Genomic DNA, 14,227 nt, shown 5'->3' with positions numbered 1-14,227 from the left:
GACTGCTTGACCCGTATGAGTATAATGGCTCGGGTTTGGCGGCTTAATTGCCTTCGGTAAGGCATCTCAGTGAAGCAGCACTAGATAAAAGACTGATGCAAATCAATCACTCACTCAACAGCCTAAAAACTGAAAACTGAAAGTGATATTGGAGTGAAATATTAGACAGTAGAGTGTTAACATCTTAAAGACTGAACACTGAGAGTGATACTGAAAGTTAAATATTAGACAGTAGAGTGTTAAAATCCTAAAGACTGAGAGTGATACTGAAAGTGAAATATTAGACAGTAGAGTGTTAAAATCCTAAAGACTGAGAACTGAAAGTGGTTGTGAAGTGAACTACTCATGGAGTGGATTGTAGAGAGTCAGATTCTAAATGGCTCTAAGACAGAATTCTGATCCTGAACTGAGTTGGTGGACTGTCTCATAAAGACAAAAGATCAACATTTCATGATCGTAAAAGTGAATGAAAGGGTTCTACACTTTTATGCAGCTCAATGGAATGACTTTTGTGCACCTTTCAAGGTGCTTGGTTTAGGAAAAAGTTATTCTACAATTTCATATTATCAGAGATCAAAATTAGAAGAAAAATTTGTAGATCTTTAGGATAATATTGAAAGTTCCACACATCACTGGGCATCTATGGCCACATATGCCAACAAAAAATTACTGCATTTTCCCTGAAGTTTGGCGCGTAAACCCACCCTTCAAGATCGAAGCATATAAAGGCCCTAAAAAGATACTTTGATGCCATTACTTAATTCTTTTGATAAGAAATTAAGCAGACTTCATGGAGAAACTGCTGAAGAGACCCTTTTAGGGTTCGGTTAAACGCTCAAAGTGTTCAGTATTGTGTTGTTTATACTTATCTTTGTGAACTTAATGCCACTTTTGCAGCTTTATATGGTGAAAGTATTTAAATAATTAATTCTGTACTTAAATGCCTAGACATAGTAGTAATTTTTGCAGCTATATAGACAAAATAGTAAATGGTGTGTTCTACACCTAAATTCCGGAACTTGGTGCGATTAGGAGCATTCTGGGTAATGTGGCATTCTGGGTAATACTCATTATAGACTTAACAGGCTGAATAACGTATGTACATTTAGGCCTAATATTAACGACTGAAGCAGCTAGTGCTTTTTTCTATAAGCATGCATGTATTTGATCTCTCTAACTTTTGTATTATTCATTGTATATCTTATACTGATATTCATTTGATGCTCAGATTTTATATTGCCCCAGCAGCCATATTGGATCTCAAAGACAAGAATTTCATGATTTTCACGAGGCCAAATAGCTAAAGGCATCGGCGCTACTTCAACACTATTCTGTCCACAACAGACCATTCGGAACTGTTCGGACCCTTCTCTACATGAGGAGAGGAAGGCCTGCTCCGAGAGAGATCGTGAAAATCGTCTTCAGTAGATCCAAGATGGCTGCCTGGTGCCAGTGCAAGTGCTGTGGTACTTATACACTTTCATTGGATTATACTTCATTAATGCATTATGTACGTACTGGTACATATACATATTCATGTATCATTACATATACATATTCATATGTCATTACATATACATATTCATGTGTCATTACATATACATATTCATGTGTCGTATGGCTATATAACATGCTTGGACCAGTGAGAAACTCCATAGACACGATCGAGCTACCAATAACTGTCCAAATCCCAGCAGAACAGATCGTTTTCCTCTGTGACGCTGCAGTGCTTGTGTACCTCATATGAGTGGGGTGCTTTGTGAGCACACATATACTGATAATTGTGACCGGCCCGGATAGCACAGTTGGTAGAGCGTCCGCTTCGGGACCGGTAGATCCAGGATCAATCCTTGATCGAGTCACACCTAAGACTTTAAAAGAGGAAGTTGTAACTTCCTCGCTTGGCGTTCAGCATGAAGGGGATATTGCAACGACTGGTTGACCCGTATCAGTATAATGGCTCGGGCGGGGCAGCTTACTTGCCTTCGGTAAGTCGTCTCAGTGAAGCAGCACAGAATAAAAGAGCGGTGGAAATCCGTCCTGCAACAAGGAGGCACATTACACATACATGCACCATAATGATTCCTTCGTCGTCATATGACTGAAAAATTGTTGAGTACGACGTTAAACCCCAAGCACTCACTCACTCACTGATAATTGTGACGACGTGATAAAGGAAAGAAGAAAACCGTTCACGGGCTGCTTTGTTTATAATAAAGGCGTGGTAGAGTTCCCCGTTCCTTTGAATTCTGAATGTTGAATATAGATTGAGATGTTAAACTTTTAAAGCCCTTTCAAAGGTTAATTGACTTTTCTAATTAAATTTCTAATATTTAAAAAGATTGGATGTGCCAGTACGTGCAAACATTATATTAAAACTACATCTTCAGTGACTGTGCAACAGGAAAATGAACAAATATATACATATATTAGTTTTCAGTTCCACAGCTAAATTTCAAACTTATTGAAATCTTGTCAATCTGTGTACATTTTGACCGATAAAACTGAAGTTAACATAAGTGGGTTTTGATTGGTGATAGTGTGTAACATTTCTTTATTACATTTAATAGTTTAATTGTCATGTTTGTATTTTCATACCGTGTACGTAATTATTTAAAGTTAACATAAATTAAAGGCTAAATCTGAATGGATTTTAAAGGAAAACTATCATTAAAGGAAGTGGACTTCATTAAATAGGTTCACAGACACAGCGAGAACTCCCCTGAAGTTCAGGACTTCATCGGTAGTTTTAGGTCGCTCTGTGACTTTTGGTGAGACCATTTTCATTTCGTGCATTATTTGGTGTGTGGACTGTTTAAAAAATGCAAAAATGGGGAAAAAGGGAAAATCCATCCTTTTATTTTGTGAGACCCCCATGTTTTTTATTTTAATGATTTTTCCTCTTTTTTTCCCCGCTTTCCAATCATGTAAAATATGTCTTCAACAGGAAAACAGTATGCCATAATAATCAGCTGATTTACTTTGTTCTTTTTCATTTGTATTCCCTCCACTGACATTAAAACCTTTATTCTTCACTTAAAGGTTTCCCCCCGGATTCTGCTCGGTTTCCTTCTACCACAATTAATGTTGGCTACCACCGAGTAAGTGATATACTCTTGAGTACGGCGTAAAACACCAATCACATAAATCTTACCATGAAACAACAACTAAACTTGGTGTGGCCATATACGTGTGACTATGATTACCACAAATCACATGCTGTAATTCTTCAACTTTTTCGCATGTTTGCAAGGTGTTTATTCAAGCATATTCCGAAGGCCTTATTCTGTGTTGACTGATAAAAATTAGACTTTTTGTGAAGCCCTGAAATTGGTCAATCTAACGACTGCTGTTTTTTCTCCAAAATCAGTTTGAGAATGTGGATAAATGGCAATAAAAATTGCTCTTTCATATGCGAAAAATTTGAGGAATTAGGGAAATTTTACAATATATAGATATACCGGTATTTCGTTCTATCACGCAACTATCACTGTATTTTTCGAGCTGAAATTCTTGTGCGATTTGCGCTACTTGATGAGTTAATGAGGGAAATGTCTTGTTACATCCATCGTTGTGATCAGTAAGGCTAGCTAATAAATTGTGTGGTTGTGAAATATTATGTCCGAGTTATACAAAACACAAATCAAATGTGTAATTAAGTTTAATGCAGTATTCACAAATACCACATTATATGTGTTTGGTAGTCAAAGCTATGCAACTCTTGTTGAAATGCCTCAATGTTTTATTAAACATCTTGCTACAATTTATATTCGTTTTACTGTTATTTGCTTACAGTATAAATAACAATGTATCCTTATTACATGATGACGGAAATTCAGTGATTTACATAGACTGTTATGTAACATAGTTGTTAAAATGTAATACCAGTGTGCATCATGTGGCAGCCTTGATTCTAACACTGTTTGATAACACTTGTTTCTATTTTCTTAATTTCACGACATGTCGTATATTGTAATTCTTCAACGTTTTTGCGTGCTTTCAAAGTGTTTATTCAGACATATCTTGGAGACGTTATTCTTTGTAGACTGATAAAATTGCGCTTTTGTTTAGTCCTGAAATTGATCAAGTCAGCCAATGTGGTTTTGTCTCTGAAAGCAAATTACAAAGTTGCACAAATTTGCTCAATCATATGCGAAAAGGCTGAGTTAAATAGGCCAAATAGGTGAAATATTCTTGAGTATGGCGTAAAACACCAATAAAATAAAATAAATAAGTAAATAAATACTTTTTATTTGGATATAAATTATATTCCAGTTACATGGTGTCGTACAATATATATTTTTATCATTTCATTTGAAGTACGTTTATTAATTAGAACTTTAAAACCGACTGCTCCCAGTGTAGGCATTTCACTTGTGTTTTTCTGTCATGATCTTTTGATGCAGACGGTTAACTGTAAACAAACTGTTAACAGCTGTATTGTGAAGTCACAGCGACGTGTTTGAACACTCCAAGTGAAAAACTGGGTAATTAAATTTGTGCTTAATGATGTTTTTTTGTCTTTTGTTTTTTTTAAATTAAGACTTTGAACATGTAAGAACAATAGTAACCTTCGTATACAGATTATGTAAGAGTGCCTACCGGTATCCGAGTGACTGGAGGCTATATCGTTGTGAACATCATAAATGTATTATCAGCAGAATTAATTCTGATTGGCTGACTGACTTTGATAAGATTGTGGGTTAAAGACTTCTTTTTTGTCACAGAAGTCCATATGTGTAAGCGGTAGATAAGCCATATAGGCCTTGACATTACGTGCTTTGATCAGATATCGTTATAAACAAGATATACCTTCAGAACTCTCAATACCGTACAAAAAAGTTCTCTGTGTTGACTCCATTAAATAAAATGTTTTGGAATATTAAATTTTGAGTTGTTATAAGTCTGCAATGCATATACATAAACCTCTTGAACTATATGCAGGCTAGATGGCCCTTAAAGCGTATACATTGTACATATGTAGGATTATTATTATTATTATTATTTTTTTCTTGGTATTTTGTATATATTGACGTAATAGTATGCCTTGTGTTTATGATATTGTCATAATATTATGGGATCAATAAGCACTCATTTGATCTTTATGTTTGTTTTTATGTCAAGTTATTTCAGAGCAGAATGATGCGTATTTCTGTTATGTCGTATTATTGTTACTGGTACACCTGTTGTTATTATTTCTGTGTTCAGGTCAACCTTTGTTTATTTTGTCAGATTTGATGCTTATCATGTTCAGTTGTTACTTCAGGCAACAATAAACTTGTTTGTTAACCAAACTGGTTTTCGTCGTATCATTGCTTACGTGCTCGTTTGTACACAAGCACAGTTCGAATCCATACTTCGCCAATTTTGCCTGTCTACTCCACAACACCTTTTTAATTATATAAAATGTATTCGTTTGTACAAATTTGAAGATGGATTGGAACTGAGAGGGTGTTTAGCGATGTAGAAAACCATACAGTGCGTAGAGGAGAAACTGGCTGGCTGACCTAAGTAGTTACGAGTCAAAGCGAGTTCGAGAAATAGCCTGTGTGCATGTAGGCCCTATGCATTTCCGATGAGACGCGAGAGTCGTCGTCATGGCTGTAACCAAGGACAACGCATGCGGGACATACATGGCGGCAACCGAGAGCGGTGTCTGTTAGTCTTTCTCGGTTGAACTTTAAATATTTGATGTGAACATAGTTTTAGTCCTCATTGAGAGATATCCCTGGTTTGACAGAGGTGAAAAATGTCTACGACAAGCGCAACTCGGATCGACCTTCTTGCACGGCCGAAGCCTACACCTACTGGCTTCAGACAGGATCGGTAGGTTACAACAACAACAAATGTTTCGTCTGATCGTGTTCATGATTTAAACTGTTGGTTTAAATCTAGCCAAGAAATCGGCAGTGAACTTTTAATAGTTCACAGCATATATCCACTCATCAGTAAATACAAGCCATCCTTAGACCGGATTTTCGGGCAAGTTTTAACCCATTGTTAAATAAATTCATTAATTCACAGAAGGCATATCAGTCATAACCCCGGCCATGGAGTTTCGTCCTCTAAGGGCATTGCGTACAGTAGCCTGCGTGGGTTACAGAGAAAAACATAATGTTTGGTACTATTTAAAAACGAAGCCAATCTTTGAGATCACACTAAACTGGGATGCTTTGAAACCGATTTACCCTGCTCATATCAATATCGGTTTCGGGGCCTCCGTGGCTCAGTCGGTTAGCGCGCTACCGCAGCGTAATGACCCAGGAGCCTCTCACCAATGCGGTCGCTGTGAGTTCAAGTCCAGCTCATGCTGGCTTCCTCGCCGGCCGTAAGTGGGAAGGTCTGTCAGAAACCTGCGGATGGTCGTGGGTTTCCCCCGGGCTGTGCCCGATTTCCACCCACCATAATGCTGGCCGCCGTCGTATAAGTGAAATATTCTTGAGTACAGTGTAAAAACACCAATCAGAAAAAAAAAAAAAAAAAAATCAATATCCTCTGCCAATAAAACTGACCTCAGTAGTGTACATGTAAGTGCAAAATTCTTGACAAAAAAAAAAAAAAAAAGTGGCATTAAAGAATATTAAAATTGAATAAATAAAATAGCATGTATTGCAAGACTGATGAAGTTAACAGAATTATACATGATTATAAGACTGCTAGTATAATGAAACGTCTTTTCAGTTCCTGATTTTGTATAAAGCAAGCTGCAAGTGTTGTAGATAATGTCCAGAATTTGTCAGGTAAAATATTAATTAAACCTGGAACTATGCACACAGTACCGATATGCATTTTCTTTTTACATATTGTTTTGATGAAAATAAATGTTCGTTTAAAGTCAAAAAAGAAAAAAAGAACAAATAAAAAGAAAAGCCATTACATACATAAATTTCAGGAGAAATTTCTAGTTCCATTCATGTCCATAGTGTGTGGCGAACTTAATGAATTTCTTAACACAAAAGATTATTTCATTTGCAGGCGATCAGTATATTGGGTGGATTATGTGCCATCGGTAGCTTCAGGTGGCACAACAACATGTGGTAAGTACTTGTATCTAATTATCAGATAAGGAATCTTTATACATGTGTCAATCTGTCTGTCTTTTGATTTTCTGAAATACTGTTTGTTCGATTTCATTTTCATACTTGCATGTTGTATGGCCAAGGACCCAACGATTTGATGTACGTCCCGTTGATTATGTTGGAAAAATTGTGTATTAGGCAATGATGATGTCACATAGTTCTTTTACGCTCCTTAGCTATGGGCTGAATACTGTAAGAAGCAGAGTCAAGCCATTTACTCTGTTCTGCAGACATGAGTTATTATCAACAGGCACTGCACTAACTTAATTGGTTAAATGATTATGAAATTCTTCAAACTTTTCAACCTTCACTGGATGCTGCGACCAATATTTTGAGACATTCCGAGAGAACTACATGTATGGGGTGTAGAGAAATAATCTGCACGGTTTTATGAAGCTTGCATCTTTGGTGACAAATCATTTTTGGTGTCATTTGCATACTAATTATGTGCACAAATTCCACTGAAAAAAAAGTGCTATAGAGGTCGAAAAAGGTTTACAGTAAGCCTGTATGCCATGCAAAATGTAGGCCCGATGAAAGGGATACAGAGTTTATTTGATTGGTGTTTTACGTCGTACTGAAGAATATTTCACTTATACAACGACGTACAGAATTGGTGCTGAGTAGGAAATAGGAGATGACACAGGCAAAGTATCACACTTCTGTGCAACAAATAAATGTGCTTAAAATTCCTCCACACGTTGGCATTCGCTTTCTGTACCCAGCAGTTATAAATCAAGATCTATTCTGTTTCCATCATTTAAAAGGGATACTTCGATCAAGTTCATTGTCTTTACATTTATATATTGATATAAGGTAAGGATTTAATTGACGTTCGTGACTTTGTTTGAAACGATTACAAATTTATAATTTCTAACAAACTTTTCCAGTTCTTTTGTGACATGTTTGAAGGGCACATTTATGACTGGATGTTTTGAACAAACAGTACCGTTCATTTATATATTTATTTATTTATTTGATTGGTGTTTTACGCCATACTCAAGAATATTTCACTTATACAGCGGCGGCCAGCATTATGGTGGGTGGAAACTGGGCACAGCCTGGGGGAAACCCACGACCATCCGCAGGTTACTGGCAGACCTTCCCATATACTTCATTTATATAAAAGAAACTTAATTATCACAGGTGCATGGATGTCTCTTCTTCAGCTAATTCCCAAGATCAGACTGGTAATATGAGGGCAGCATTTAAACATCGGGAAATTGTTGACTGCTATTTCAAGTCACAAGCAGGTACTCATGCAATGACTATGGGGTGGGCGATATTATGAAAAAGGTGTACTCTATATACTGGCCTTTTTGAAATAGTCTTTTCAGTGTTAATACAGTATAAATATAATACTGTTTTGTAGAAATTGAAAATGCTTTGGAAATGTGTTTATCGTCATTCAGAGTGCTTTCTCAATCACTAAGCAGATTGTGAAAGTTCTGATCCCATTCAAGATCAAGTTATTTATTTATTTATTTATTTATTTGATTGATGTTTTACACCGTGCTCAAGAATATTTCACTTATACAACGACGGCCAGCATTATGGTGGGAGGAAACCGGGCAGAGCCCAGAGGAAACCCATCCGCAGGTTGCTGGCAGACCTTTCCATGGACAGCTGGAGAGGAAATCAGCATGAGCTAAACTTGATCTCACAGCGACACATTGGTTAAAGGGTCTTTATGTTATGCTAGTGTGCTAACCAACTGAGCCACAGAGGCCCCCCATTCAAGATCAAGGAGCATTGCCACCTTGCATTTTCACTCATTACAACCGTAAGGGATATAAAAATGACCGAGACTGATAAGTTTTAATTTGCACATTGCTTATATTTCTAGGCTACTAATGCAGTCAGTAATATATAAGGCTTGCTAATTTAGATCAAACTAATTGCTAATTTTATTGATTGCCTGAGGAACAGTGTTCAGCTTTGAACACATTCCAGGCAAACTAAACACAGTACTTGTGGTTTAACTGGGTATCATACTTTAAATGAATATTTATTCAGTATATAAGGTTTGTTTACACTATAGAGATGGAGGTAGCTATGTTTTGTATTATTTAGGAATTGAAGACTCAAATTACGTTATCCTAATCAAACATGCCTATATATATAGTGCCTATATATGTTAACCTGGTTGACGAGGTGGGCAAAATGTCTGACATATAAACAGGAAATTAACCAGCCAAAAAGTGAAGTCAAATTGAAATTGGAAATCAACAATGATGTCCAAAATGTCACGAACAAAGACAGTCATTTAATACTGAGTTGTAAATTTATGTGAGAAATTTTGGCTGAAAGATGTTTTATAGGTTGCGCATTTTACAGGTCATCTTATTATCCTATGATATTGTCCGTCCATCCATCGGTGTAAAACTTTTTGACATCACCACCATGATTACACTTTATGTCTACAGAACCGCTTCACTTGTGGTTATAATATTTGCTCACTTCTTTTCTCTATCTCCAGCATTCTGTTGAAGTCACATTGTTAAAAACTTACAGAGTTATCTCCCCTTTTGTAGATCAAAACTGTGCCTTTAAAACTGCTTTGCTTAAGAGTTTGAATCAAGATGATCATGTGTAATTTGATCAACCTCAAGTGCACCTTGGAACTACGATCTTGGAAAATTAACGTATCTTGGTCTTTCAATTTGGCTTTAACGATGTTTAATATGCTTTGCAGTGTTCGTGTATATTGTGAAGGTTAAAGATTTTCTTTCCAAAAATTCTTAATTCTTTTTTTATTATTTCAGTCGCCTCTGCAAGGGTCCAAGAACTTTCCAGGTCAAAAGATTTGAACAAAAATTACAAAGGAGACAGGTAAGAAATGCTTTTGCTTGCACAGCTTGACTTAATTAATTTGAAATTACGAATTGTTCAGTTAAAAGAGTATAACCTCTCAATTATTTTACATAAAACAGTTTATAGAGTTAGGATGATTTTATGTGAGAGGTCATACGTGGGACGGTCCTGCAGCAGCCGGCGGATGATCAGGGGTTTCCCCCCCTGGTTCTGCCCCACGTCCTACCACCATAACGCTGGCCACCATCAAATAGGTGAAATAGTCCTGAGTACGACGGAAAACAGTGATCAAATAAATTGATGTGAGGTTGCGTTGCCACCTGTTTGACATGGTTACATAAGGTTCATAATGAAATTAGGTATATCAAGAACTGGCCAATGGGTGGTGGGCTCTGCTATGTCTTCCACCCAGAAACACAACCGCTGACTTTTTAGTGAAATATTCCTTGCCTACCCTGATTCTTCTAATTTTGCAACAGATATCGGTAGTGCTGAAAATGGAATATTACATTTCTTTACCAACCTTTTGGAAAGTAAGGATATAAGTTTGGTGTTCATCAGATGTCTAACCATGTGAGACAAAAGAAACTCAATATATCTGCTACTGTTACATTTATAATTCCTGGAAAGAGCAGACCAGGTGCCCCAAGAATTAGAAGAAATAATGTACAGTTCAAAAACCCAGTGAATGAAGTACAATGTAAACAATTTGATTCCCATCATGAAAGTGTATCAGTGAAGTGCATAAAACTTCAATCAGGCGTTTTCCCCATTGATATTACTCACTGCTCTTCACTGGCTTTGATGGTTAAAGGCCTGACTCACTGCAACTGTTAGGCATTTGACCAATGTCACGTGTTTGAACATACTGAGTCCAGCTCCGGTTGATTTGGATACTGGTGTAGCTCAGGAGGGTTGCCCGGTGCCTGGTGAGGGATAGTGGATTACCCCAGTTTCCTCTACCTACAAACCTGGCAGCCATGATGAAGGAGAAACATTCCTGACCACAGCGTTAAACTCCACTGAAATATGTAAATTAGTATATGTATTATCGAAAATATTGTTAAGAAATGAAAGTTTTCTCTTATTTTTGTTGTCATTACATGAAGTTTGAGACGCTAACAATCTGACTGTTTGTCTTAAGGTTATTTATAGCTTGTTGCCTGGAAATCTCATTAAAATTTGCCTGAAAGCATAGACAAATTCGAAGTGATGAAATTAGATTTTCATTTGTTTGATTATTCCCATGTAGGCCCACCCCAATCTGGCTGGTCTCATCAGCTGCCCAGAACACTTCTCCTTCAGCCAGGACAGAGAGTCTTAGCCAGCCTAAACCCCTCAGCCCTCTGTATAAGGCTGAGAGATCGCCCTACACCATTGTTACTCCAGGGGCTTCGCGTGCTACCTCGACTGCAAGACTTGACGCCCTGTCTGTACCCCGACAGAAATCTGACCTGGCGACCTTTCGTGACCCGACAGAAAGTGTGTCATCTGCTGCCCTGAAGGCGACGGCCTCAGGAAGAGTGGAGCAACTGGCAGAGTCAAAGAAACTTCATCCAAGCTATCAAGAGGAGAAGCAAATTCAGTGGCCGGTGTCGGATTCCGCTATGAAAGCCATCGCGTCCTTGCGTCTGCAGCAGTTGGCAAGGCCGCGAAGCCGCAGCTTGTTAAAAGATGATTACGACCCTTACAAGGTGACCTTTGCGGCACGACACGCACACACCACCCCCAGGGTGGAGGAATTGGCTGTGCCGCTACCCAGAAAAGTTGTGGTCAAGAAGTAAAAGCTGAAATATCTGTACGGGTGCATCCTGGGGTAATGCTTTTGTTAGGTTGTCAATGTTGAACCGATATATAATTGAAGATCGATCAGTTAAAGAGCACTTCAGTGATGATGCAAAATGATTTGACTTACAGTACACATGTAATGTTGCATTTTGTGTGAGTTTGTTCATGTCACCAGTGCATCTCACAGAATGGATCAATCTTAACTGACTGATCCAAAACTCTGGCTATGTTCTTGTGTTGAGTACTATCCCTCAGTCTCTTGTAAATTTGTTCTGTGACCAGATTACCAATGAGAATTTGCTTTTCAGAATGGTGAGAATTGTTATCTCCCCTTTTTGTTTTGATCTACAAAAAGGGGAGATAACACTGAATTCAGAATTCATACTGCACTGAACAACTGTTGCTTTTTTCTTCAAGAAATTAAGTTTGTCTGTTTAAGACTGCCAAGTTTTTTTTATGGTTATGGTTATTCAATCAAACTTTTTTTTAAAGCAGTGTATTGAAATTGTGTATGAAGTCTGAGATATTAACAATCTAAATGTTTTCCAAAAACATTGTTTAAAACTTGTTGGTTAGTAGTCTTTATTTGTTTTGCCTCAGTGTATGCCAAATTTGAAGTGATTTGAGAAGTTTATTATTAAATTAATATAGATCAATGATGTCTTGAGCAAAACTTCATAATAAATTGGTCATGCCTTTTCTTTTTGTCACTTATGACAATAATTTAGAAAGTTTGGATTTACATAATTGTGTTATCTGTTAATGGGCTTGTTATATTTGCCAGTTGAGTATTGTAAAACATTTTATACATTTTTGTGTTGAGTAATCAGAGATTTTGAGTAGTTCCAAGTGTTTTTATACTCACATGGATATATTTTACATTTTATGCAGGGTGTTTTACTGATCAGTATTATGAAAGTTGAATGGTATGTGCTTTTTTATCATACTAAATACACACATATATATATATACATACATGTTTTGACAGCAATAAAGCTCCAACCTTCGGCGTTGAGTAATTATGTATGCCTGTGTACAGATTTTATTTTCACAGTTTAGTTTCAGAGACAAAATTGTTGCGTTTGCTAGGTACTCATCAGGAGTTTCATAGCTGCTATACTGGCATTCTGAAGCACTATCACATACTCCCCACAGCTGATGCACCACTCTGTATACTCTCTTTACATCAATGCCACCATTAGACAAATTTGACCTCTATGACCCATGTGAGACACCTGGACTTGTTCTGGCTTTCTATTGCAGATATCCAGGCATTTGCCATTTTATTCGAGCCAACATGCCAGGCTCGCACAAATGCAGTGGTGAAAATTTTGTTCAGATAACATGGGAGTTAATACAAAAGTTGCAGCCTCATTAGCCCAAAACAAGCTTTTAATTACGTTCACAATTTACATACTGTATGGTGTGCACTTTGTTCTGTTGTCTGGTTGTTATCAGCTGGGGGGTTAGCATGCCAGCACAGCGCAAGAACCCAGAAGCCTCTCACCAATGTGACTGCTGTGAGTTCAAGTCCAGCTCATGTGGTAAGGGCCTGCTAACAACCTGCAGATGATCGTGGGTGGTTGTGGGTTTCCTCGAGGCTCCGCTCGGTTTCCTCCCACCATATTGCTGGACGCCGTCGTATAAGTGAGTATACTCTCGAGTATGGCGTAAAACACTGATTAGAAAAAGAAAATAAATATTATTAGTTGTAGTTCAGAGAATACCATCCAAAGTTGTTGCTTTCCCAATACCTTCCCACATTACTTTTCACCTTGTTGCCTGCATACCACTGCCACATGCCAGCTAAGTGCCAGGATGTGCACAGTCTCTCATAACCAGCATCCATAAAATCATCAATAAAATTGCTACAGGTGTAGGAGTCTGTTGAAATCTTGTGTATACTTCAGATGAAAGGGAATTGAACAGCTGATTTATACTACTGGAATAAAGTAACTGTGCATCATCTGCAGTTATGCCATGTTCTAATGAATTAAGATAAGAATATGATATTTCGTATTCTGTTTAATCACTGTTTAACTGCTGACAGGATAATCTCGAAATCTTTATGATTTGACACTAGGCATCATGACACGCCCTCGAAGAGATGTGGTGTCAAAAGTCAGTTCACAAACTCAATATCGTGTGTGTCCACCATTGGCGTTGATGCAGGCTTGACAACGACGACGCATAGACGACACTAAGCGAGTGAAGAAAGCTTGGGGAATGTTGTTCCATGTCTGAAGCAACATTTGTCCCAAATCAGCTAACATCAATGGCTGATTCGGGCCCTGACGTAATCGCCGTTCCATTTCATCCCATGCGTGCTCGATAGGGGACAGGTCAGGAGAAACTGCTGGCCAAGGGAGTACCGGAATGTTGTGCTGTCTCAAGAAATCCGTCACAACACGAGCGACATGTGGACGGGCATTATCTTGCTGAAGTGTGATGTTACGTCCATGTCCTTGAATGAACGCTTGCACATGAGGCAGAATGATATCGTCCCTGTATCGCAGGCCTGTCAGATTGCCATTCACAATGGCAAG

General features: G+C 37.8%; 1 protein-coding gene across 1 annotated transcript; it reads left to right on the top strand.

The window, feature by feature from the left end:
* The first annotated feature begins 5,637 nt into the window (after window positions 1-5,637).
* LOC135464114 (sperm microtubule associated protein 2-like) lies at window positions 5,638-12,631 on the top strand. Its single transcript, XM_064741606.1, has 4 exons — window positions 5,638-5,826; window positions 6,976-7,037; window positions 9,845-9,911; window positions 11,146-12,631. The coding sequence occupies exons 1-4, from the start codon at window positions 5,750-5,752 to the stop codon at window positions 11,675-11,677; spliced, it is 738 nt and encodes a 245-aa protein (XP_064597676.1). The 5' UTR covers window positions 5,638-5,749; the 3' UTR covers window positions 11,678-12,631.
* The last annotated feature ends 1,596 nt before the right edge of the window (window positions 12,632-14,227 follow it).

This window comes from Liolophura sinensis, chromosome 3 (genome assembly GCF_032854445.1).
Source record: "Liolophura sinensis isolate JHLJ2023 chromosome 3, CUHK_Ljap_v2, whole genome shotgun sequence".
Classification (NCBI taxonomy): domain Eukaryota; kingdom Metazoa; phylum Mollusca; class Polyplacophora; order Chitonida; family Chitonidae; genus Liolophura; species Liolophura sinensis.
The sequence above is the reverse complement of the archived record's forward strand: the minus strand, read 5'-3'. Positions and strand labels throughout refer to the sequence as shown.

What these genes read in the sequence shown, in the direction of transcription:
- LOC135464114 (XM_064741606.1), top strand. Translation starts at nt 5,750, where the DNA reads ATGTCTACGACAAGCGCAACTCGGATCGACCTTCTTGCACGGCCGAAG. An exon ending in AGGTGGCACAACAACATGTG is followed by an intron (nt 7,038 to 9,844) that starts GTAAGTACTTGT and finishes TTATTATTTCAG; the next exon opens with TCGCCTCTGCAAGGGTCCAA. An exon ending in AAAAATTACAAAGGAGACAG is followed by an intron (nt 9,912 to 11,145) that starts GTAAGAAATGCT and finishes ATTCCCATGTAG; the next exon opens with GCCCACCCCAATCTGGCTGG.